The sequence below is a fragment of the Parasteatoda tepidariorum genome, chromosome 4, assembly GCF_043381705.1.
Source record: "Parasteatoda tepidariorum isolate YZ-2023 chromosome 4, CAS_Ptep_4.0, whole genome shotgun sequence".
Lineage (NCBI taxonomy): Eukaryota > Metazoa > Arthropoda > Arachnida > Araneae > Theridiidae > Parasteatoda > Parasteatoda tepidariorum.
Window position 1 is genome coordinate 100449054 of NC_092207.1, and position 26334 is coordinate 100475387.

General features: G+C 28.0%; 1 protein-coding gene across 1 annotated transcript; it reads left to right on the forward strand.

The window, feature by feature from the left end:
- Window positions 1–4358: 4358 nt before the first annotated feature.
- Window positions 4359–25884, forward strand: LOC107449982 (uncharacterized). Its single transcript, XM_016065678.3, has 5 exons — window positions 4359–4620; window positions 20320–20415; window positions 21372–21556; window positions 23652–23793; window positions 24426–25884. The coding sequence occupies exons 1-5, from the start codon at window positions 4593–4595 to the stop codon at window positions 24617–24619; spliced, it is 645 nt and encodes a 214-aa protein (XP_015921164.3). The 5' UTR covers window positions 4359–4592; the 3' UTR covers window positions 24620–25884.
- The last annotated feature ends 450 nt before the right edge of the window (window positions 25885–26334 follow it).

The following is a 26334-nucleotide window of genomic DNA, read 5'->3' on the forward strand; positions in this document are numbered from 1 at the left end:
AACAATACCAGCCATAGAGACTTAAACATTTATAGATTTGACTGCTATTTTCATAAGCTCAATACGAATTTTTTCGACAAGGCGATCGATTGTGACGCTGCTGACTTCAATACTATTTTCGACTGCATTAACCTGATAGATGGTGCTAATATTAGACCCATAGCCCACTTTTGTACTTTTAAGACCTTTAAAAGCCATATTTTGCAAACTTCCTTTTTTTACTTTTATTAAATTATATTTTTTAAAACAATTCCTATTATAAATAATTTAAGGCTGTAAAAATTTTATTTGACAATCAAAATAATAAATATGTGAAAAAATTTATTTAAGCATACTGACTTTTAAAGAACGACATGAAGAAATATATATATATATATATATTTATATATATTTCTTTTTTTTGGGGGGGGGGCAAAATATGTGCAATGTATTGAAGAATTCTCCTTCTACATGCTTTTTTCAACCGCAAATTGATGGATTCTGAATTCTACAGAGTATCTTTTACGTTGACGTACTTTTACATTAAATGATTTTTAAAATAAGCAATGGAAGAAAGTAAGTAGTTATTTATTTAACACTTATCGCCACTTTTTTTGTTGACTTGCCACATAACGAGTAGTTACTTTCAGGTCTAATAAAAGGGGTTTGCTGTTAGAATTTTTCTTTAAAAAATATGTGGTAGTTTGCCTGAGAGTGTTTATGAACTAAACTCTTTTAGTTAATCTCCTCCTTTTTTTCGGGGAGGGGGAGCATCTTGTGTTGCGCTTACGAGATTTTTTGTTGCAGGTATCGAATACTGGAATTTACCCAATGAATTTCATTGTAAAGGATATTACAATTTTTTAAAATATTTTCAAATTAAATAATTTAAGCTTCAAATCGATATTCAATGTTTAATAGTTTTAATTTTTTTCTTTTTTGATTGTAAAGTTTAATTTATTTTCTTTTATAATTTCAGCTATAGGTCTTCATCTTCATCAAAATCTACGAAGAAACTGTTTGTCTTCAAATGCAGAATCTTAGAGCCGATTTGATTTTTAGAAAGGCTGCTGGCTACTGTGCAAATGGAAACTGCACACTTTAACGGAACGTTGAGAGTTCTAGGTTCGATCCTTAAAACAAATGAAGCAACCAGAGTGGATGTTCAGCAAGGTCCAACATATATTTGCTATGACGGAAAGTCCTCATGTTTATTTTGGTGTTGAAGTTGGAAAAAAGAGAGAAACCTGTAAAATTCATCCCCGTTTTGTGTGGTACGCACACTTTAACTGTTCCTGAACTTTCATAAAAACTTTTTTAAAAGGATTTAATGACTGCTTGGAAATATAATTTCAAGACTGTATATAATTTCAAGGAAGTATAATTTCAAACTGTATCAAATAGTTCTTAAGTCATGAAAAAAATTATTTTATTTAATAACAATTATGTATAGTTAACTTGTGTTTTACCGAAAGGTTATCGACATTAATTTTAAACAATAAAGGAGATGCATTGCATTTACAATCGAATGAAATTTATTTTATAGTGTGTGTTTTGTTTTTAAATAAAATTATTATGCTGTGAAATTGTAATGTTTATCATGATTTTCCTTAATACTGTGAGGTGTGATTTCTTCTACAACTTTGTAATACATTTTAAAAATTTAAAAAAATTTGATTTGTCAGATATGATATTTGCATTGATAAAATTTTATAAAATGTAAGGTAAGAAAATCTTTTTAGTAGATAGTGCTTAAATGACATGAAACAATTGAATATATTTAAAATTTGGTTATTTTTAATCTTTCGGTATTATATCGGAAGCAATTTTCCTTTAACGCTAATTTTAAAGTCTATCTCAAACTTGTGAGTATTTTAATTATCAACATTGTGTTTAGTATTTTAATTTCGGAAATTTTCACATGATTATTCATTTGAGGCAAAAAGTTTATGCTTTTTTTATTTTTATCATATTTTAAATAATATAATTGTAAAATAATTATCATCGTAAAAAGTTCTTTGACTTAAAGCTGAATAACATTTACATTATGATAAAAATTCTAAATCTATGCTATGAATATTGCTTTCATCTGAAAGGTCTTGTATATATTCTATGTGAAAACATGTGCGATTGCATCTTCTTTTTTTAAAATGTCCCATTTAAGATATTCACCTATGTTTTGTTTGTTTTTACTATGTTCGTAATGCATAATCTCTTATCCGACAAATGCAAGCAACGGTATTGATTGATTTTGAACAAAAATATTGTTATAGCAACGTTCTCAAAAAGTAAATGATAGTTGTCAAATTTTGGATCATTTATACGAGAGGCTACTTATAGTAAAAAAAGATGTTATGCGTTTTCGTCTCATTCTTGTATGAAATTAAATGTTTGTTCAAATTCAAATTTGATAAAATACAATATTTATTATTTCTTTGTTTTCGTAATTTAAATGTTACCTAAATTTTTCGGCTAAAATTATTGGTTAGTACATAGTACCTTTAACTAATTATCGAAACGTTAAAAATTTTTGATGTGATTAAGTAAAATAATTACGAAAAATTATTAGCAAATTTTTTAAACAAAATTAATAAAGACTTTCCTTGTTTCACTCCCTGAAAATATTTCTGCAGGTGCCTTTGAATTTTGTTTCGAGTGTTTTGTAAGTAAATTTTCAGATTCTAAAAGGATGAAGTTACGTAAGTATTTTTCCATTTAATTTCGGTGAAAAAATTTATGCAAGTAAGTAATTTGAATATTTTATTAGTTTTCTTTATAGTCTCAATTTTTAAAAAAAACCCGATTTTACGTTGTCCGTTTCGTACGTTATCCCGCTTCTTGCGTCATTTTCTGCTGATCCGTGAAAATTGCCTATACCGATAATGTTAAAAAATCCCGGATTTTGCGTTACCCCTTTTATGAAAATCCCGGTTGATGCGTTTTTCTGCCAACAGATCAAATTAATTTTTTTTATTCTAAAACTCTCACACAAACTTTTTTCTAGTTTTTTGAACAAGAAAAACTTGCTTTTCAGCTGCATGGAGCAATTCTTGCATTCTTTCTGTTCCATTTGTCAATAGGGGTGTGGGTAACCAGCATAAAAACTACAAAGCATAAAAACTCTAAAACAATTTTTACTTGCAAATGTAAATTAAGAAGCAAATTTGCAAAAAATTGTTAGTATTGAACGAGTTGTAGATGAAATTGTAGCTGAAAACAAAGAGGAAGTGAAGATTACTAATCTTTTCCGTTAATTTAACTGGTAGGTGTCAATTTTTAAAAATATGCATAGATTTTTCTTAATCCCGATTTTACGTTATTCCGCTTCGAGCGTTTTTTTATCTCTAGTCCGACCGAAAACGTAAAATCGGGGTTTCACTGTACTTTTATTTTAATACTTTTAGAAATGAATAATATTGCGATAATTTAATAGAAAAAAAATTGAGGTGAATTTTCACCTCAATTCAAACGTAAATTTGACTTTGCAATTATGTTGTGTGGATTTTCATTATATTATTTCAGAATATAAATAATGAATGGTTGTGAAATTACAAATGGTTTAAGTTACAACTTTTATAAAATAAGTTTTACAAACTAACAAATTCAATTGAGATTTTGATAAAACAAGTTCATTTCTAAAAAAAAAATTAAGATTTTAAAATTAAAGGCTTGAAAATTATTAATGATATGAAATTCGTCAGAAAACCCATTGTATGAAGAAAAGAAGAAAAAAAATATCAATAAAAGAGATAAGGTATTATTTCTTTTATTTGAAAAAATCAAAAAAATCAGCTGAACATTAAATATACTTTGGAGTAAGAGGGAGGAAAATGGATGGTACTGGAATTCGCTAATATAATTTTATTTAGTATTCCTGTATTGCTAAGTAAATAATGCATGGAATGACATTAAAAATAATTATTCTATGTTTTACTGCCTCACAGCATGACAGAAAATTAAGTAAAATTATGTAGCCGAATTATTCTACAACCATCCAAATCTTCCTCTTGCTTACTCCAAAAAATAAAAAGCAACGCAAGATAATATCAGAAAATACAAAATCTAATATTATATAGCATCAAAACTAATGCAAAATAATATTACGGTGAATGCTGGAAATTATTAGTTTGCATAGAATCTAATATTATATAATGCAGAGCAAACAGTGACCTCTTGTATCTTTTTAATATTAGAAGTTGTGCAAGATAATGCTAGATTTTTCTGATGTTGTCAAATATTAGGTGCTACTTGGGTTGTTTTCTATTTGTCACTTTTATAATTCTATTTGTCATATTTATATATTATATTTTTTGTATTTGTCATTGTATATAAACATAATGGTATTTTCATGTTATTATCTAATGAATACCATGGTAAAGTGCCATTTTCTGTTTTCTACTTTTTAGTGTGCCTTTTTGGTTGCAGATATGTAATCAGTTTCTGATATTTTACAGATCCTTATTACAAGATGAATGGGAGAAGGGCCATTTTTAGCCTCAGGTGCCCAGCTACACCAACCAGACCAAACCCGCGAGAAAGTTTGACTCGATATTTTGTCATTTGGGTTCCAGCCATGAAATCAGTTTTTACAGATGCCTACCATCACAAGATGAATGGGGAAAGTGCCACTTTTAGCTTCAGGTACCTAATCAAGAACACTTTCCAGACCAAACCTGGGAGAAATTTAAAAGGTCAGCTGACCAAAATGTGTTACCCTAATTTTGCACAAAGTAAATGATGGATAGGATAAGGTGCCCACATCATGACCACTACTAGACGAAAAAGTAGATATTTTTGAATAGATAGGAGAAAACATAAATGACACGGGAGACTAAAAATGTAGAAAGAATTCATTTTCATTTATAATCTCTTTAACCATTCTATCTACCTACCACGTTTCAAATCATTCATATTTAAAGTAACAACATTCTTTGCATTCAACCTATCCCAGATTGTTCTTTTCTATATTATCCGCTTAGTGTCATTTCTATTATCACATCATGTTTATTATTATCTTGTCGTTAGTTTACTTATATGTAAAGCTTCTTACTCCCCTCTTCCCCTATTCTCATTCAATTTCGATGAAGGAGTTTCCCCCCCCCGTTCCAGGTGCTCCGTATCCTAAATTTAAATCGATAAATTTTTGCTCTCACTTTCAATCTTCTTCTTCTTCTTTATTCTAGCGCAACAGCCCCTTGCAGGCCTTGGCTGCCTCAACAGCTGACAAACGCTAGCGCCTCCTATCCATGACAACTCCCTTCCAATTTCTAATCTTTAGGGTTTTCAAGACATTTTTGATGTCGTTGAGCCACCTAGTAGGGGGTCTGCCTCTGGGACGTGACCCCTCAGGGTTCTTAAAGGGTTCAGGGCTCTTCTCAGGGTTCTCATGGCGCTATTTTCAGGACTTCTCCATAAATGGCCCAGTCATCTCAGCCTATTACTGCGAATTATTTGTGAAATTTGGGCTGCTTGTAGAGACGGCAGAGCTCGAAGTTATTTCTGGTTCACCAGCATCCCTTTTCTTGAATTACGCCAGAGATAGCTCTGAGGATCTTTCTTTCAAAGGTGTCTAGTATCCGCTCTATACCTGAATTTAGGGTCCAAGTTTCACTTCCATAAAGTAGTACAGGGAGTATGATAGCATCTCATAGAGTTTTAACTTTGTTTTTCAGCTGAGAAGATTCGATCTTAGCTGTCTCCTCAGTCCAAAGAAACGCTTATTAACCATTTGGACTCCAATGTTGATTTCTGCTCTAAGTATGTTTTGATCGTTAACAACAGTGCCAAGGTATTTGAATTCTTCAACCCTTTCAAATTTATAACCATTAATACATAAAGGGACACTGTAATTTACAGTTGAGGACGAAAATTCCACGAATTTTGTCTTATCTTCGTTAATAGCAAAGCCAATATTTGTGGCAGCAGCTTCAAGAGCTCGAAAAGCCGCTTTGACATCTCTTTCTGACCTTCCAATTATATCGATGTCATCAGCGTAGGTCAAAACTTGAAGAGACCTATTCCAGAGAGTGCCTCTTCGATCCAATCCACTGTCTCGGATACACTTCTCCAAAGCAATGTCAAAAAGTAAGCAAGCAAGAGAATCACCCTGACGCAAGCCTCTTTCAGAAAGATGGTTTTTAATTTTAATCCTGAAACTCACATTGTTGAGTGTAGCGCCGGTGAGGTTAGCAAGCTTTGCAGGTATACCGAACTCATTCATCGCCTCAAGCAGCTCACTTTCAATAGTAAACTGAAAAACATATGCAAGAAAAAGCTGCTTATTTCAATCACTTTTAATAAAATTTTAAATTTTAATAGTCACCATTTTTGCATTTGTAGTCGCCAGTGGAGATAATAGATTTACTCCTCACGAAAACTAGCTATAAGTGAAATTGTTTTACTTCTTCTACTTTCCGTCTCGCCCCCCTGGTTGGCAACTAAGCAAAGTCCCGTTAAGTGCTGGAGTTTTTAAATGTATTTTTTTAAATATTTAAGTAGATTATGGAGTTATATGTAATATGTAGGAGTTATATGTAATTTTTTTTTCAAATGTATTATTTATTTGTTATTTTAGGATCAATTTTATATTGCTAGCCGCATTTCATTATACTAACTAAATAATATTATAGTTAATCCTTTAAGATTTTCTGTTACAAGTTATTAAAAAAATAAAAGGTTTTGAGTTAAAGTAAAAATCTTTGAAATGAAACTGTTTGCAACTTTGTTACTAAGGCGATAAAAACACATTAGAAATACCATTCTAAATAGGCGAAATAAATGCACGCAATAATATTACAAAGTGATGGCTAGAATTCGAGACTTTTCCTTTTAAAATGGCAGCGCAAGAAAACTTGAAATAGTTTTATTGAAAAAAAAATAAGAAAGCATTGGAAAATATCTAGAAACTATTATTCTTCGTTTAGTAATGAAACAAGTTTATGAATCAAGTGAAACTAACAATGGAACTTTTCTATTACATATCATTTGCTTTAATGTTCATAAAAAATTTGTTTAATAAAAAATAAGCCGTTTAAGAGTTATTTTAACTAAAAAAATTATGTTTTATTAGTTTCTCCAGATGTTAATAAACGGTATACCGTTTATTACTATACCTTACATTAAAAATTAACTATAGTTAGTATATAAGGAACTTAAGATTATTATTTCGTGCTGGCACATCTTTCCAATTCTAAAAATTATTTTAAGTCATTATTTCCTAAATCATAGCTTCCGAATCCTCCATTTTGACAGTTTTTTTTTAAATTTAAAGTAGTAACAAAATCCATATCTATTTATAACCTATATATTCATAACCTATTTATGCCTAGCTCTGAGACTTGAGGTTGTTGAGAATTGTTTTTTCCCATCGTAGTGAACTGAAGCTGCATATATATATATATATATATATATACAGTTGACTCGCGTTATAACGACCCCATCGGGACTGCCCCAATCTGGTCGTTATATCAAATGGTCGCTATATCAAAATGAGCAAATTTCCTTTGAAAATCGGTCACATAATGGTTTTAAACGTCATAATGCATGCATATACTATTTGTGGTATACATGTTATAAACCAAAAAAGGATAGGATGCATACATTAATAAAACATAATGACATTTTAACAATTGAATTACAACTGTTAACAATTAAGAATTTTATTTTAAAGTACAGATTAAAAAACATAGTNATTTGAATAAAAAAATAGAGTTAAAGCGTTAGAACTAGTACATAATTAAAACAGGCAAAATCATATTTAATCATACTAAAAACCTAATCAAAGTTAAGATAAAAATTGGAAATTCATTTTTAAAGTAAATTCAAAATAATAATAAGCTTCAATTCAAAATAATAGCGCAAAAGAATTTAAATTTAAGGCATCAATATAAATTGGTGAGTTTTACAAAACAAATTGACTTAAAAATTCAAAATAATTTATGAGAATCATAAGAATATTTTTGAAATTATGGAGAAAATAAATTTAAAGTAATTAATCTTGTCCTTATAATGCATACAGAGCTCTTAATTTTACATTATAAGCAAAGAAATATTTTATTGTAAGGAAATTAATTTTAAGCGATTAGTTTTTTTTAATTAAGTTTGTAACTTACGAAAATTATACATTTAAAATGCAAGTTATGCACTAATTTTATGCTTCTGTAAATAATTTGAAGAATACAATTTCATTCATTCTCTTACAATTGGAAAACTATTAATTTCAAAGACCAATAGGAATTAAAATGTCGAGAAATTTTCATTAAATTAAGTGAAAGTTTGTTAAAATTAACACATTACATTTGTAAACATTATTTATTTATTTATTTATATTTATTATTTTTATTTTTATTTTTTTTATGAAGTGCAGTGCCAAATTATTTTTATAATGTCAATCATGGAAACACAACAAGGAAATTTGATCAAGGCTCTAAAGTTGTTGAAATGAAGTTTTTAAAGTTCGATTACTCAAAAACTATTTGATCGATTTCATTCAAATTTCGTATTTTTTCTCTTAGAATTCCGCTCTTTATCATGATGTAAAAATTTGTATTTCTTTCAATAAAAAATTTTTCTGACTATTATTAAATAAAATTATAAAAAATATTAAATAGTTATTAAATTTTTTGAGTGGAATCTCAATGGAGAAGTAAGTTTTGTAATTGTGTTCAAACTATTTTCCATTCAGTAAAAAATTTCTCGAGATACGGAGAAAGAAGCAAAAGATAAAATTAATATGAAGAGGTCTAAACTGCTCTTCTGACCAAACTATTGAGATCATATTTCCAAGATGGCAACTGACCCCCTTTCAACCACACACAAAAGGCCTGTACATCATTTAATGACATTTTTATCTGTCTACAATTATCAATTTCATTCTCATTTCACTACAAAAAGTTGTTCTTGAATAGTGCTGAAATTTCCAGCCATGATAATGTTAAAAACCTTTGAATCTGATTTGTAAAGATTATGCTTTTTTTATGCTGGATTTTAAATTAAAAATATTGGATTTTATTAAATATAAATTTTTTGACAGAATTTAGAAATAGTCTATTTCATTGAAACCAACGCTTCGATGAACAACTGTTAACCATTACCACTACTAGTACTTTGTAATAGTTACTTACTCTTTTAACTAGTTTTATTAACTAGTTTTTTCTCCAGAAATGGCAGACGTCATCCATAGCTGCCGATTTTTGCGGGAGATTTAATTTTCTAAGTGTTAACAACACATAAGAATCAAAATTATTTTCTTAGTTTCAAAAAGTTGAATTATAATGATTATGATGACCACTATATATAAATAATTTAAATAAAGATATAACAAACAATATGTTTTTCAAAACAAGAACTGTTGTACAGTTAAAACAATTTCTATTTATAATTGTTAAATCAATTGCTATATCGCTACCATTGCTAGGAGCGTTAACTAGAATGCTTAACAAAAGGCAACTATTTCTATCTAATAATTAATATCTTTTGGTTGGGGGCCATTATCGATTTTTAAGTTACTTTTCGCTTATAAATATATTTTTGGCAAAAACTATTTGAAATATGTTACACACTCGATCTTTTGAGTAGTCCGTTTATGATGATGGAATAGCTTTTATAAATTATTTTACTTAAATATCGAATCGTAAATCACAAGTAATTTCAACAAGTAATTGGTGAATTATAGAAAGCAAAAATCTTTTAAAAATAATAAAATAAGCAACTTTTTCTAGTATATTTCTTTCAGTTTACTATTGAAAGTAAATGCCATATATATATATATATATATATATATATGTGGCATTTACTTTCAATAGTAAACTGAAAGAAATATACTAGAAAAAGTTGCTTATTTTATTATTTTTAAAAGATTTTTGCTTTCTATAATTCACCAATTACTTGTTGAAATTACTTGTGATTTACGATTCGATATTTAAGTAAAATAATTTATAAAAGCTATTCCATCATCATAAACGGACTACTCAAAAGATCGAGTGTGTAACATATTTCAAATAGTTTTTGCCAAAAATATATTTATAAGCGAAAAGTAACTTAAAAATCGATAATGGCCCCCAACCAAAAGATATTAATTATTAGATAGAAATAGTTGCCTTTTGTTAAGCATTCTAGTTAACGCTCCTAGCAATGGTAGCGATATAGCAATTGATTTAACAATTATAAATAGAAATTGTTTTAACTGTACAACAGTTCTTGTTTTGAAAAACATTTTGTTTGTTATATCTTTATTTAAATTATTTATATATAGTGGTCATCATAATCATTATAATTCAACTTTTTGAAACTAAGAAAATAATTTTGATTCTTATGTTTTGTTAACACTTAGAAAATTAAATCTCCCGCAAAAATCGGCAGCTATGGATGACGTCTGCCATTTCTGGAGAAAAAACTAGTTAATAAAACTAGTTAAAAGAGTAAGTAACTATTACAAAGTACTAGTAGTGGTAATGGTTAACAGTTGTTCATCGAAGCGTTGGTTTCAATGAAATAGACTATTTCTAAATTCTGTCAAAAAATTTATATTTAATAAAATCCAATATTTTTAATTTAAAATCCAGCATAAAAAAAGCATAATCTTTACAAATCAGATTCAAAGGTTTTTAACATTATCATGGCTGGAAATTTCAGCACTATTCAAGAACAACTTTTTGTAGTGAAATGAGAATGAAATTGATAATTGTAGACAGATAAAAATGTCATTAAATGATGAACAGGCCTTTTGTGAGTGGTTGAATGGGGGTCAGTTGCCATCTTGGAAATATGATCTCAATAGTTTTGTCAGAAGAGCAGTTTAGACCTCTACATATTAATTTTATCTTTTGCTTCTTTCTCCGTATCTCGAGAAATTTTTTAGTGAATGGAAAATAGTTTGAACACAATTATAAAACTTACTTCTCCATTGAGATTCCACACAAAAAATTTAATAACTATTTAATATTTTTTATAATTTTATTTAATAATAGTCAGAAAAATTTTTAATTGTAAGAAATACAAATTTTTACATCATGATAAAGAACGGAATTCTAAGAGAAAAAATACGAAATTTGAATGAAATCGATCAAATAGTTTCTGAGTAATCGAACTTTAACATCACTTTAACATCGAACTTTAATCGAACATTTCTACAACTTTAGAGCCTTGATCAAATTTCCTTGTTGTGTTTCCATGATTGACATTATAAAAATAATTTGGCACTGCACTTCATAAAAAAAATAAAAATAAAAAAATAAAAATAATAAATATAAATAAACAAATAAATAATGTTTACAAATGTAATGTGTTAATTTTAATACTAAAAGAAAACACAAATAATTAAGATCAAANAACTTACTTCTCCATTGAGATTCCACTCAAAAAATTTAATAACTATTTAATATTTTTTATAATTTTATTTAATAATAGTCAGAAAAATTTTTTATTGAAAGAAATACAAATTTTTACATCATGATAAAGAGCGGAATTCTAAGAGAAAAAATACGAAATTTGAATGAAATCGATCAAATAGTTTTTGAGTAATCGAACTTTAAAAACTTCATTTCAACAACTTTAGAGCCTTGATCAAATTTCCTTGTTGTGTTTCCATGATTGACATTATAAAAATAATTTGGCACTGCACTTCATAAAAAAAATAAAAATAAAAATAATAAATATAAATAAATAAATAAATAATGTTTACAAATGTAATGTGTTAATTTTAACAAACTTTCACTTAATTTAATGAAAATTTCTCGACATTTTAATTCCTATTGGTCTTTGAAATTAATAGTTTTCCAATTGTAAGAGAACTAGAAATTGTATTCTTCAAATTATTTACAGAAGCATAAAATTAGTGCATAACTTGCATTTTAAATGTATAATTTTCATAAGTTACAAACTTAATTAAAAAAAACTAATCGCTTAAAATTAATTTTCTTACAATAAAATATTTCTTTGCTTATAATGTAAAATTAAGAGCTCTGTATGCATTATAAGGACAAGATTAATTACTTTAAATTTATTTTCTCCATAATTTCAAAAATATTCTTATGATTCTCATAAATTATTTTGAATTTTTAAGTCAATTTGTTTTGTAAAACTCACCAATTTATATTGATGCCTTAAATTTAAATTCTTTTGCGCTATTATTTTGAATTGAAGCTTATTATTATTTTGAATTTACTTTAAAAATGAATTTCCAATTTTTATCTTAACTTTGATTAGGTTTTTAGTATGATTAAATATGATTTTGCCTGTTTTAATTATATACTAGTTCTAACGCTTTAACTCTATTTTTTTATTCAAATCAATTATTTATTCAATATTTATTTTTAAAATGATTTATCATTTTTGTAAAAATGTTAACATTGTTTATTTATTTATTCACCTTTAACTCTGCATAACATAATAGAGAGAGAACGATACAATGGTATTCTTTGCTCGACATAATATTCTTCTACATTAAAATGTAAAAACAAATATGATTTCATGTATTTTATTTAATTCATTATTTAGTATCTATTCAAATACTTAAACGACCCTGAACAAAATAATCATCGACACCTTTTATTAGTTTTATTACGATAAAATCAAAGTAAAAACGCATAAGAAGTAAATAAAATTAAGTTTGTAATTTATTTTAATTTAATTAATTTAATTTACTTAATGTAATTCGTTTCTTTCGTGCACTTTATTCCTTTGCACGCATTTTGAATAAAATTATCCATCCACTATTATTTGATCACATTTTAAATTTAGTTTGTGTAATGAGTTTTACTAGTAGTGCGAAAACAGCTTCTGTAAAACAAATCATAAAACTAAATCTCACTCACCAATTTATCTGAAACCGTAGCTGCCAACTCGACACTAAAGAACTTTTTATCATCGTTCAAAACATCATCTCCAGGTGCCGGACAAAATAGCAAATGGGTCGAGTATCGATTCATCGCGGGGAATACCTCTCCCCACTTTTCTATTTTTTTTATTTTATTTCCACGTGATTCACAGACCAATATGAGGGGAGGGGGGGCAAAAGAAAATTTAGGTAGACCAGCTCTCCCGATGGAATATTCAGTTAAATATAACTATCGTCCAGGCAGCCTAAAAATCATGAATATCGGTTTTTGTGACCTATTTTCTTTCTCCGAAACGGTAGTCTTTATAATTAATCTGATCATACTTTCAAGTGGACTTAATGAGATAAGTATTTCCACTTGTATCTCACGTCGTAGAATATATTTTATTTAATCTCAACAGGGAAATGGGGGCATTTCTTTATTGAAAATTTTATTATAAAATGTAAATAATAAAAAAGTTTATGACAGCTGTGCGAAAATTAGAAGTTCTGTCTAACACTAAGAATTATAATAAAAACAAAATGCAATACAGAAAATATAAGTTTCAAGATTCGTGCAACTGTTCTTAAATACGCTTCATCGAAAACACTTTTTACTTTTTTGATACTTTCCATTTACACAAGACCATTAGGTATTTTTTTCTTCAAAGTTAGACAAAATTTTACCCTAACAAAAAGAGTACTGGAATAATTGAAGCTAGAAAACTTCAATATCATAATTGAAACCCATTTTACGTAAACCAGTTTGTTTTAAAATGTGAATTAATAGTACAGTATAAATTTTCGCGAAGGAAAATGACAGCAAAATGGTTTTCAACTGCCATTAATCTTTAATATTATGATTTTTATAAGCGAAAAAATCCCATTCATGCAAAGTATTAGGACAAGAATTCGTGGGTCAGGGTTCATATGATTCTGGAAACGATAAAAAAAATTGGTACTACTATATGATTATAGTAGTGAATTTATTATTGAATCCACTACTTATTTTTTTATTCCAACATCTACTGAATTTCTGTAGTTTCAAAAATTATTTTTCCTAGTGCTAGAAAAGTAATATGTCAATAAATTACAATTTAAATGAATTTTGTTCACCACTGGACATAAATAAATTGAACAAATATAAAAAGCCTCTGATAGTTCATGTACTTAAGATCTGATAAAAGTTCTATTTCTTTAAAATTTTCTGTTTTAGTTCGGTGCCTCTGGAAAAACTATTCCTCAAAAAAATCAAATGCTGGAGGCAGTTTTATGAAAATGCCATGAAGAAAAAAATTAAAATTTTATTTTATAGAATTTTTTTATTGTATTAAAATAGTGAAAATGAGTGAGTTAGGTAGTTTTATTTATTAAGAAAGTTTACTGACCGCAAAGTAAGTACAGTTTATTTTTTACTCCGTGTGTTCCATCCCAGTGATGTCCAGATTTCATTCCAACTTGTTCTTTTTTCATCCCATTTTATTATTCCAGTTTGTTTGTTATTTGATTCCTGCAGATTTAAAGAGTCCGAAACGGTTATATAGTAATACATTAGAGATCTAAGCCCCACATATTTATGAAAACGAATACATCATACTTTGTACCAATGCCTTTTTTGAGAGAAAATATTAATACTATGAAATAAAAACTATTTGAAAAGGCTTTTCCGATCAATATTTGTCTCATGTGTGTGCTTTTAATTAATAAATAATACATTTAATAAAAACTGTAACGGACAATTAAAATTGCAGGGCCAAAAGATTAAGACATTTATTGGGCTGTGTTTTTTTTTAATTTTTTTTTTAAACAAAGCCCTTTTTCTTTTCTGTACTCAAATTAATTTGTGCTTTACTCATAGAAGCAATATACCGACTAGTTTGGGTTAGTTCAATGAAATGATAGAAATAAAGCTGAAATGATTGAGAAAACTGGCTATACTTTCATTATAAATTAAACTAAAACATTTGAAGAGTAAGGTTTTATATAAAAATAATGCATGTAAATCAATTCTATGATCGATCATAAATCTTTTACAAGACATCAAAATAAAGTTAATCTTTTAAAAACTAATGCTTTTTCTTATATAAATAAAAATATTAAGCGGCTTTAATATCTTCTTCTCAAATTAAAGCAATCTAAATAAAGTATACTTCAATTTCAAGCAACGATCTTTAATAGGTCTTGATCTTAGATTGCTTAAAAGTTTGAAAACGCTTGAAAAAATAGCATTAGAGAAAAAAAGCTTTAAATTTCAGGATCATTTTAATTATACTTTAACTCAATATCTTTATTTCACTGAAAGAAGGGTTTTTTTTTAATTTTTCAGAAATGTGTCAAAATAGTTCCGAAAACAAATAGTAGTCAAATTTGAAAACCCTATGTATTCGAGATTGTAAAAGAATACACTCTTTTTCGAGCAAAATCACAGCCTCAAAAGTGATGTGAGGAGAGAAATGTGTGAAAGATGTTCGTTGTCTGGTGGCAGTATTGGAATCAAACGGTCCTTTTGATTCGAATACTGCCGTTTTGATTGGAATCCGAAATCGTAGGAGAATACTCGAACCAGTACCATAATTATACATCCCAGTCGAGAGAGAAGATGGGAAGCTATTTTGATATGATTTTAGTTCAAGTTTCAGAAGCCCTTTTTTATAGTGTTAAAAATATTTCATACCAAATATTACGCACCAATAATTAATTTAAAAAGAAAACATGATTTGATTTTAACCATTACATTATAGAATATTAAATGTGTACTTTATAAATCAACAATCTGAAATAAATGTCGCACACGATATTTAAATTAGAATTAATCGAATAAACTTTGCTTTTTATAATTTAAATCAATTATTGACACGTAAGCAATGATTCTAACTATTAGTTTATCAAATACGTGAATCATTTTTGTCTTAAGCAGAAAAAAAAAGTCGCAGACAAAAGTCAAAATATTGAAATTAGAGCTTGAACAGTCAATAACATTTTATTCAGTATTAACTATTTACTAATTAAAATGGTAATTTTTAAGTTAAATATGACTAATATCGAATAGAATTTTAAATCGAGAAGAATATTGCAGCAGGTTCTTTGCGAAAATATTTAAGTAAATAAATACAAACATTATTATTATATTTTAAATAAATCATTAAACATTTTATACTGATAAAATGTCCACCGATTATAGTTCAATATACCGTAATTAAAAAAAATCCTTACTTTTATAAGCGTTCTAAATTTCTTTAAGACCCTGATGCATGCTGATAAAAGGAATTGTTTATTAATCTTATTTCAATGCTTCTTTCTTCCCAAACAATTATAATTTATTCTGAAAAGGGTCGATCATGAAATTTTTCATGACAAGGTCTTAGCTTTAATGATATGTATTACTCTTTGCGACAGAATTGATCACAAATCTTCCCCTTGGTTACGTTTATTTTATTATTGTTGGTAACAGAGAACAACACAATTATTGGAAAAATAATTCTGAGAAAAATAAATGTCATAAACTCTGTCCTACAATAAAGGTTAAAATGCAGCAACTGATCTTTTAGCTAATATTTATTTTATGTTAATGATTGGCATAAAGCGATAGCCACTCTTCTACTTTTTGATAATATTTTAAATCAAAATTCGTGAAACGTATCGAAAATTAAATTTCATTTTTTTTTCATTCACTCATTTCGTGAGTTTTTTATGGTAGCTAAACTGTATCTATTTCTCATAATGACAATAAATAATACCTTTTGATCATTGTAAATGAATGTTATTTGTTACTAATATTAGTTAAATTTCTTAAATATTTGTTTATGATAATTTATACAAATGTGTAATTAAAAGTTTTTCAACCAGTGTATAATATAATTTTGTCAACATTGCAATTCAATAATAAACTATGATAATTTTCATTTAAATAATAAACATTTTGTTTGCATAATTGTAGAATATTAAACTGCGAATTTGATTAGAATCATACATTTGCTTAATTCTAGAATGTTCCTTGTTTTTTGTGAAGGAAAGATGATTTTTATTAACGCCCATTTAAAAGATAGTAGTACATTCTTATTAAAAATCTAAAAATATTTTTCAATAATTTTTGTTTCATTTCATTCATTAAAATCTATTGAACTTACTGCATTTTAAGTATTAAGGTTGTAAGTTATAATATAAGGTTGTAGTTACAAGGTTATAGTTAAATATAAGGATGCAGTTGTTTAAATAGTAAGCATTTCGTTTGGTTATGGAATATTAAACTGTGACTTTGATTACAATTATAAAAAAGTCATATTCTAGAATTTTCTTTGTCTTTTTGTGTAGATAACGAAACATGGTCTAAAATCTAAGAATATTTTAGAATAATTTTTGTTTAATTTTATTCATATGAAAATTTTCAACCCAATTTTAAATATTAAGGTTGTAGATATTTTTAAAACTTTTACAAATTTTAAAGCTTTTCAAAATTCAAGTTTTAAATGTACTTAAAATTTAATATTTCATAACTAAAGCTTAATAGAACACATTTTAATGAATAATATGAAGTATTCAAAAATATTAATCAGTTTCTGAATAAATATGGAAATTTAGGTCCATTAAAGATAGGAGTAATTTCAGTTATTTGTAGCATACTTTTTCATTGACGTTATTTCAGAATTTTTGGAGAAAAAAATCATAGCATTGAAATGTATCTAAAATAAATTGAAAGTTTATCAATTATTTAAATTTGAATAAAATAATTAAGAAAATATTAAAATAATAAATATTTGAAATATTTTTGAAAAATAAAAAGTTTACATGTAAAGATGAGTAAATATTTTTCAAACATACACTATACAGTTTAAAGATATAATTATGAAATTTTGTGTGCAAATAGTTAAATGCATTATTTCAAAAATTATTAATTTCTGATTAATTACTAAAAATATTTTTCCTGTCTATGAAGTGTATAGTAAAAAAAAAAAATGCAGATTCCGCGTTTTTCGTTTAACGTTTAATTTAAACAGAAACTGCTTTTAAGAAAAGCATAGTATTTTATTACTTGTTTTGTTGCATTATTTTGCATTTTGTTACGAATTATTGCCATTATTGTAATTTAAAGAAACACATTGTTAACCATTGTTTAAAAGTTTAACAATGAATGATCATAAATTGTTAGAAATAATCTTCGATTATTGTAAATAGAAACCTATCTTTTAAGAGTCATGTCTAAGAAATTAGAAATAGGATTTATTGTGATAAGTTTATTTTCCTACGTCTTAGGTAAGCACATCACATAAAATTAAAAATATCTAACATTCTAAGTTTCCACTACAAATTTAGAACACGTAATATTGGTAAATTGTTTTTTAATTTAAATTATAAAATAAATAAAACTTCTCATAAAAACTCATACTTAAAATTATTAATATGTACTATATTTCATTATTCCATATTTTAAAAAAGCTTTATATAAAAATTGCTTTAAATTTATTGTTAAAAACTTTATTTCCTACGCGTTAGAGGAACATGTATAATGTATGTATGAATATTATTTTAAATGTTTCGTTTATAATAATAATTATTCAGAATTATTGAAAATTATATTTTCCGAAAAAAATAAAATAAGCGAAACTTTCTTCAGAAAGCATCATAAAAGCTGAAATGTCTTTATATTCATTTTATTACAAAAATTATTTTCTGTTCCAAATGTGTACATTATAAAGAATCTTATAAAACTATACCTTCATGAAGTTCCAAATTGAACCCAATTTTAGTTCTCTTTTAACAAGTTTTTGGATTGATTGCACGATTTTACGACGGTTTTCAAGGGTTATGAATCCATTTTTTATTTTAATCTTGTATTAATAAAAGTATTCCCTCTTCAGATTTAACTGGTTTATAGTATTTCTTAGAAGTCAGAATAATTACTTAAAGGCATAAATTAAAACGTTAATGCATCGAAAAATGGTTACTCGTGATTTAAGATCAAAAGTATTAGAGTAGACTCCCACTCTTAACCGAATAATGAGATTGCTGTAGGGGAGATTGGGGTCAATTGTAACATTTTTTACTTAACTAATTTTATCTGACAAAAAATCCAATATATTTTTAGCATTAATTGACAGACGAGTAAAGTAGACTATCCTCTACTAGGAAAAAAAAACCTTATTTTAAATGTTATTATATTAGTTATTAACAATTTTTGACAGTCGTGCACTTGTTACAATTGTCCCCACTTACGGGGTCAATTGTAACAGTTCATAAATTCAACTAAAACATAGTTAATTATACATATTATCATAGTTGTGATATATTTTTTTATTGATCAAAATAGTAGTGATATTTTAGGAGTAAAAATAATAATGAGCAGAGACCTAAAGGGTTAAACTTTTAACTTTAAGGGGTTAAAAATTTTAATTTATGCTGTGAAAGGTGACAAATAAAATAATGCACATGCAACATAATATAAATGATATAGGAAACTATTGGTGGTTCTTAAAGAGTTAAGTAATGGTTTGTAAACATAAGATTATTTATTTTCAGCTGTTACAATCGTCCCTTTACTTATTGTTACAATCGTCCCCAAGACGCCATTTCAGCTTCATTTGTTAAAAACAATGCTAATTAATTAACAAAACTAATCTTTTTTCTTGAAATGTTAATTAAGGTGTCCACTTACATATTCGGTTAATAATTTTTATTTGTTGAAACAAAATTACTCTGTTACAATATAATATTCTAATACCAAAAAATGTACTTACGTAGCATGAAAATATCTTTTGTGCTGTAACTCTTTCAAAAGTACATAAAAATAGTTGCCAGCAGGGGTGTACATGTAGATTTAATAAATACACCTTGTGCGCCACCTAGGAACCAAATCTAGAACCCGACACTCGAAATTTTTGCCCTGTTACAATTGACCCTCTCTCCCCTAATGTTTCTTTTTCTTAAAGATTTTTTATTTTTAATTTCATTTTGCGTCAGACATAGTCCGATCGATCCAGCACCCGATTCAATCAGTCCAGCACTGCACGATATTCCTTATGCCGTTAAACTAAATAGCCGGCTTAAACATTAATTGTCAATCCGAATCCAATCCCATTGAATCGAAATACAAATAAAAATAGATCGCAGAAAAAAAATTTAAAAAAAAAGAAACTTTTTCACTTTCCTGTTTTTCCCCATTCCATATCCCATAAACAAGCCTTGATTAAAGAATAGCTTGATTCAAAAGAAATGTTGTTTTTTTTTTGATAAATATAAATATGCATTCGGATATCATACTGTTTTTCGTATTAAAGTATATTTTTAGGACAGTTAATCATTTTCAAACTTTAACTCTGCACTATGCATTAAATAAATTCGTAGCAATGAGGTTAACAGGGAATATTAAGTTACCGTGCATAATTTGTTTTTCATTTGGCCCCTAATGAAGAAATTATTTAACTTCTGAAACAACTTTTCTCTTTTTGATAGGAATGAATAATCAATTAAAGATGTTTGTTTACGTTTACAATGCGTTCGCAATATGTTATTTGTGTTTTCTGTTTGTGCAGGAACTCCTTTGAGACCCATCCACTTTGAATTCCATCATAAAGAAGCCATGTCTATTTCGGACACTGATGAATTGCAAGAAGAAGACAATGACTACGGTAAATTTTCAGCAACATTGCTTTTCACTTTTTACTGCGCTAATTCTATGCCATTCAGTGTATCCTAATCTCTAGAGATAAAATGGGTAATAACTAAGCAGATGTAAATTAATCTCATTTAGAATTCTATCCATTAAAATCTAATGGACAAACTAGGGCTGATGTTACCCAAAAAAGAGAAGAAAAAAATTAAAATAATAACTGGTAAAATAATGTTTTTCTTTCCAGAAGGGCAAAATGTCCGTGCCTTGCTAACAAATCTAACATACATATTCACTTATGAAAGTTCACTATAATACACATATTGTACTTTTAAAAAATAATGATAATAGCTTTTAGAATCCGCCGAGCGGTCTTTAATTCTGTGATTTTCATTAAGCATATTTTACATACTTTTTTCCTTATTTTGTATTAATTTAGGTCAAAATGAGTAAAAAAATATTATATTAAGCATTTTAATAATTTATGGTTATGAAATACAGTGTGAAATACTGTTTATTTTTTTCTGTGTTAAAAGACCAAACACCGCTCATTTCCAAACAATAATTTTTCAAATTTGCACTTATTGCAATTTATACTGAACTTAAGGATCCTTCATATCCTCAAGTTTAAATTCTTTTTCAAGTAAAATTGATTATTTTTCGAATTCATTCGTTTCATTCTAATCATTCGTTTCATTACGGTTTATATATTAAAAAATGTTTTTACTCTTACAAAACGTTCTAATATTTGTTGATTCCCCCAAATTAAAATTATATATTAGTTATACATTTAATATTTTTTTTTGTTGAAAAATATTGATTTTTAAGAAAAAAAGCAGAGTGGAATGCGAAGCAATCACAGGGGATGATGAACGGAACGAGTGAGAGCTGGCCTCCTAGTATTTAAAAAAAAAAAAAAATGCAAAATAAGCTTAGATTTGAGGCAGCGTATCTAAATAAATTAATTTTTATCAGATACTGGTGACTTAATGAATGCATCTTCAAAAAATGGAGAAAACCATGTTCGTGAAAGGAGAAGTGCTAAATGGTCACCCGATTATGACCTATACGGGCAGTGGGCCGAAGAGTATTATTCTGATTATGAATCATCATCAAAGGATAAAACAGAAACCAAATCAAAAGTAGACGTCATCGAGAAAGTAAATACAATTTTATCTAACCTTTTTTTCATATTTATTTTTGTAGTTTCTAATAAACATTGGATCCATTTGTGTTCAGACTGTTCTAACAATGTTCATATTGAAACATGGGTATGTGTGTATATATATTACATTCTTTTCTTTGCTTTCCCCACTACCACCAAGCTACCAAGCATGCGAAGCAGGACGCTCAGTCTCGGCAGGGTGGTGGTAGGAACAAAGCTCCCGATTACTACATCCGCGAAATATGAGATTTGCGCAGTTTCGGTTTTTGAACGCAAAAGGGACTAAAGCAATTGAAATTCATCGTTCATTGAAGGAAGTGTATGGCGAGTCGTGCATGGACATAAAGAATGTCCGCAAGTGGTGCAGGGAGTTTAAATCTGGTCGTACTGCAATACACGGCGAAAAAAGAACTGGGAGACCGTCCATTTCTGATGAAACAGTCGCGAAGACTGATCGAGTCATGCATCAGGATAGGCGCAACACACTGGATGATCTCTGCATTTAGATTCCCTCGGTTTCCAGAACCAGCATTTATCTGGTTTTGACAGAAAAGATTAGAAGGTGTGAGCAAGACAGTTCTCGCCGGCAGACTCTACCCTTGAATTTCTTCGCAGCTATGCTGATGAACAGGACAACTTCTTGATTTCAATCGTCCCAGGTGACGAAACCTGGGCGTACCACTTCACACCAGAGACAAAACAAAGATCACGTCAGTGGCGGCGGCATTCCTCGTCGCCTAAGCCTCGAAAATTCAAGCAAACACAATCTGCTCGTAAAGTCATAGCAACTGTGTTTTAGGATCGAAAGTGGGTATTGCTGGTTGGCTTTATGGAAACTGAGACCACAACACACTGAGAGATGTTATGAGACACTAATAAAACTCACGTGGGCGATTCAGAATCGCAGAAGAAGGATGTTGAGAAAAGTTGTAAGCATCCTCCATGATAGTGCTCGCTCCTACGCTGCCCGACAAACCATCGCTCATGTGCAACAGTTTGGATGGAGCATCATCACCAACCACCCTATAGTCTGGCACCCCATTCACTACCATCTCTTTCCAAATTTGAAAGAACATTTCTCTGGAAAACGCTTCAACAACGACGGTGAGGTGAAAGCTGAGGTTCGCAGTTTCCTGAACAGCATGCATAGGTGGACTGGTATGACATGGGTATACAAAAGCAGCCACTGAGCCTACAAAATGCCTGACTGAGGCATTTAATATATATATACATATATATATATATATATTGGTGATCGAAGTGAGCTACAAGGGGCCATAGAACAGAACTCTCTACCTATGGCAACACTTCGCATGCTTTCACCAGTAGCGTGTGGAGAGTCATAGAAGGAGGAAGTACGTTAGTTTCTGTCTTGATTTTTACATAGATTAAAATCTTTTAAGTTTGGAAACTATGTGGAACTGAAAACTAGATAAGAAGATAGTTCTAAAAGAAAGCATCATGAAAATTAAAAAAAAATATTTTTATTAATTAAAAATGAAAAATATTAAGAAAAGGAAAAAATATCGTAGTACATTCNGGAAACTATGTGGAACTGAAAACTAGATAAGAAGATAGTTCTAAAAGAAAGCGTCATAAAAATTAAAAAAATATTTTTATTAATTAAAAATGAAAAGTATTAAGAAAAGGAAAAAATGTCGTAGTACATTCCTGTACAACTGAAAAGAGGAGGAGAGGGCATAGAACCGCTCTTCTCCCCAGATGGCGTATTCGAGCGTTGTGACTCTAATATGTACTTAATAGCAATATTAATAAAGAAATGGCACATAATCGCTTAGGAGAATTGTTAAAAATTACAATGATGCTTAGTTAATTTTGGTAATGAAAATGAATCGAAATAAAAAGAAAACAAGCTATGTGTTAAAAAGCCAATCGAGAAACGATACTAATTTGTTTAGGAAGAAAGCGCCATCGCTATGTGCTCCTCTTAACGCATAGAATTGCTTAATTGGTTTTGGTAATAAGTGCTAAATAAATTGAAGGAAAAAAAAACAAAATTATTGGAGAAATGCTATTAATTCGTTTAAAAAAATAGTAAAATTATATCATCTGTAACAAATGTTTTTTAGCTTATAGAAAAAGTGGTTAATCAAACAACGGAAGAATCAGAGATCGAAAAAGCACAAAAGAGAAAACTGATTGAAAAGTCTATAATGTATACAACCTGGATCGTTGGATCTCTTGTGGTCAGCTGCTGTTTATTTATATGCGGTAAGTGCGGTTCCACCCATTTTCCCCCTCAAAATATAATTTAAATCAAAGAGGATGTATATATATATATATATATATATATGGGCCTTTAGGAATTCACTTTACGCCAACATGATCAATTTATTTAATATTTCTTTCCATTGAGGTCATTATCCAGCTCCCGATAATCAAAAAATATCGATATGAAACTTTTTTAGTTTTACTTTTTATCTGATAAGAAACATAGGTCCAAATATAAAACTTCTAACTTGGGAAAAATATGTTAGTTAGCGTTACTGTCAATTAGGTTCATTACAAAATATTTAAAAACTTTTTTTAGTTTTTAAATGTATCCCATAAAGAGTACATACTTCAAATTTTAGCTTTCTAACTTAGTGGTATCTTAAAACAATGTTAATTTTCGATAAAAATAAAACATAACTATTAAAATTATTTGAATTAAAATTTAGTTATAATTTTTTTATACACTATATTTTTATAAATAGAATTAATTGATCTTCACACGGTTCTCATATTAAAAATAAAAAGTAAAAACTGTAATTTTTGTGAATAAGGCGCTCATTCAATATCTTGACAAAATTTTGAACTAATCCTAAGTGTCAACCATTTATATATTTTCTTTTTTAAATTAGGAAGAAGATGTCTTTTCATGTTCTTGTGCGACTTCTGTGATCCACCACGATATAAAAACAAATTAACAAAGATGCTCATGAAATATGAACCGGGTGTTTATGCGCACAAAAATGGATACATCGAAAATTATATACCATTAGAAGAAGAAAAAGAAGCATTGGCAGAGCTAGTGAAACTCTTGAACGCACTATGATTTAAACATTTAGAAAGCATTTTTTTTTTTAAATTATTTTAAAAATTTCCGAAAATATTTCAGAAAATTTCCATAAAACCGAAAACGACAATAAAAAAAAGTTTCCCTTGTATGCATGCTAGATGATTTAAATAAAGATAGTCGATTATTAAATTTTCATAAAGAATGCATTGAATTGTTTGTATCGATTTAAATAGGAGGGGCTTAGGGAAATATAGTGAAGTCGAAAATTCTCCAAAGGTTACATTTTTGCATAAAACTGTTCCTTAGTATTACTCCAGATCGGTACATGAAATATTTCCGCAATTTTCATTTTAAAAAAAAAACAGTTAACTTCACAATTTTTACTATTTGTAATTTTAAATGCAATTCTTATTACAATTATTCGTTAATACAATGAAAAATTCTTATGATACAAAGTGATCAAATGTACAAATATATTCTTCATATTTCAACTTTTTCGACAAGTAGTGTGTCCCATGAGTATAATTTTGATCGAGTGCCCATAGAGGAATATAGGTAAATGTATATTCTAAATCACAGAACAACCCATCTTACTAAACATAAAATTAGACAATTGTTTTAATTTTACTTAGAGCAAAAAACTTTTGCACATTTATGTGTAAAAATAATGATGAAGTTGGATGAAATTGAACTATTCTCATATATTAAACAAATTTTTTTATTTTAGAGCTGATTTTTTAATTTTTTTTTCTTTTTACTGCAACACATCAATTTCTTAGACAACTCTTATTTAAGTAGGTAATAAAATACTATATTAATTTCTCCTTAATGTAATCAATGAAAATCTTGAATAAACCAATGTTTTAAGTCACAGAGCAACATCGATTTTCTAACTCCATTACGCTAAAAGGTTTACTAAATCCTTATGCTACAATAATGTTCTTTTGTTCTTAAGATTGAGGATAGTCACTCGATTTAAAATTACAATTTAGTTTGACTGTCCTACAACTAATTCAGGGTGCCCAAAATACAACAAAATACAGTTAAAAAATCAAACAAAAGACTACAAAATTGATCTTAAACCAGAAAGAAATTTTTAAAAAATTATCAATCCAATTTTCGATTAACTTTTATTGACATCTTAGCAATATTTTCAATTAGTTTTCTTAAAGTATATTAATAAAGTTTAATTTTAACATAAAAGACTTTAGAAACTACGAGGATTAAAATGTCCTAATTCAATCCATTTCATGCTAATAAAAAATGGGGCAACATAATTTTAAAAACTTTCGAATTACAGAGTTGGCTGAAATACGGTCAACTTCGTAAATCATGTCTAATTTATTACAGAAATAAATCGCTAAGCTGAAATAAGTTTACAAACTGCATAAAATAAACTTCTTTTAAATAGTATTAAATACAATAAGTATAAAGTACACATAATTTTAGCCAGTGCTTTGAACTTTATTACTATTTTTGAGTGATTTGTTTGAACCAGTGAAGTCTTTAGATTGGCATTTCTCATTGAAAATTCTGAAATATTCATGCAAAGGCTTGAAATGTAAAAGTGAACAGGAAAATAAACTTTTGACTTTATTACGATTTTTGAGTGGTTTGTTAGTTTGTACAGTTTTAAATTGGCACTTCTGATGATGAGAAATTCTGATATAACAGTACAAACAAAAGGCTAGAAATGTTAAAGTGTACAGGGAAATAAACTTAGATCTAAAAATTTTGAAGCAGTTCGTATA

What these genes read in the sequence shown, in the direction of transcription:
- LOC107449982 (XM_016065678.3), top strand. Translation starts at nt 4,593, where the DNA reads ATGGGGAAAGTGCCACTTTTAGCTTCAG. An exon ending in AAGTAGACGTCATCGAGAAA is followed by an intron (nt 21,557 to 23,651) that starts GTAAATACAATT and finishes AATGTTTTTTAG; the next exon opens with CTTATAGAAAAAGTGGTTAA. An exon ending in CTGCTGTTTATTTATATGCG is followed by an intron (nt 23,794 to 24,425) that starts GTAAGTGCGGTT and finishes TTTTTAAATTAG; the next exon opens with GAAGAAGATGTCTTTTCATG.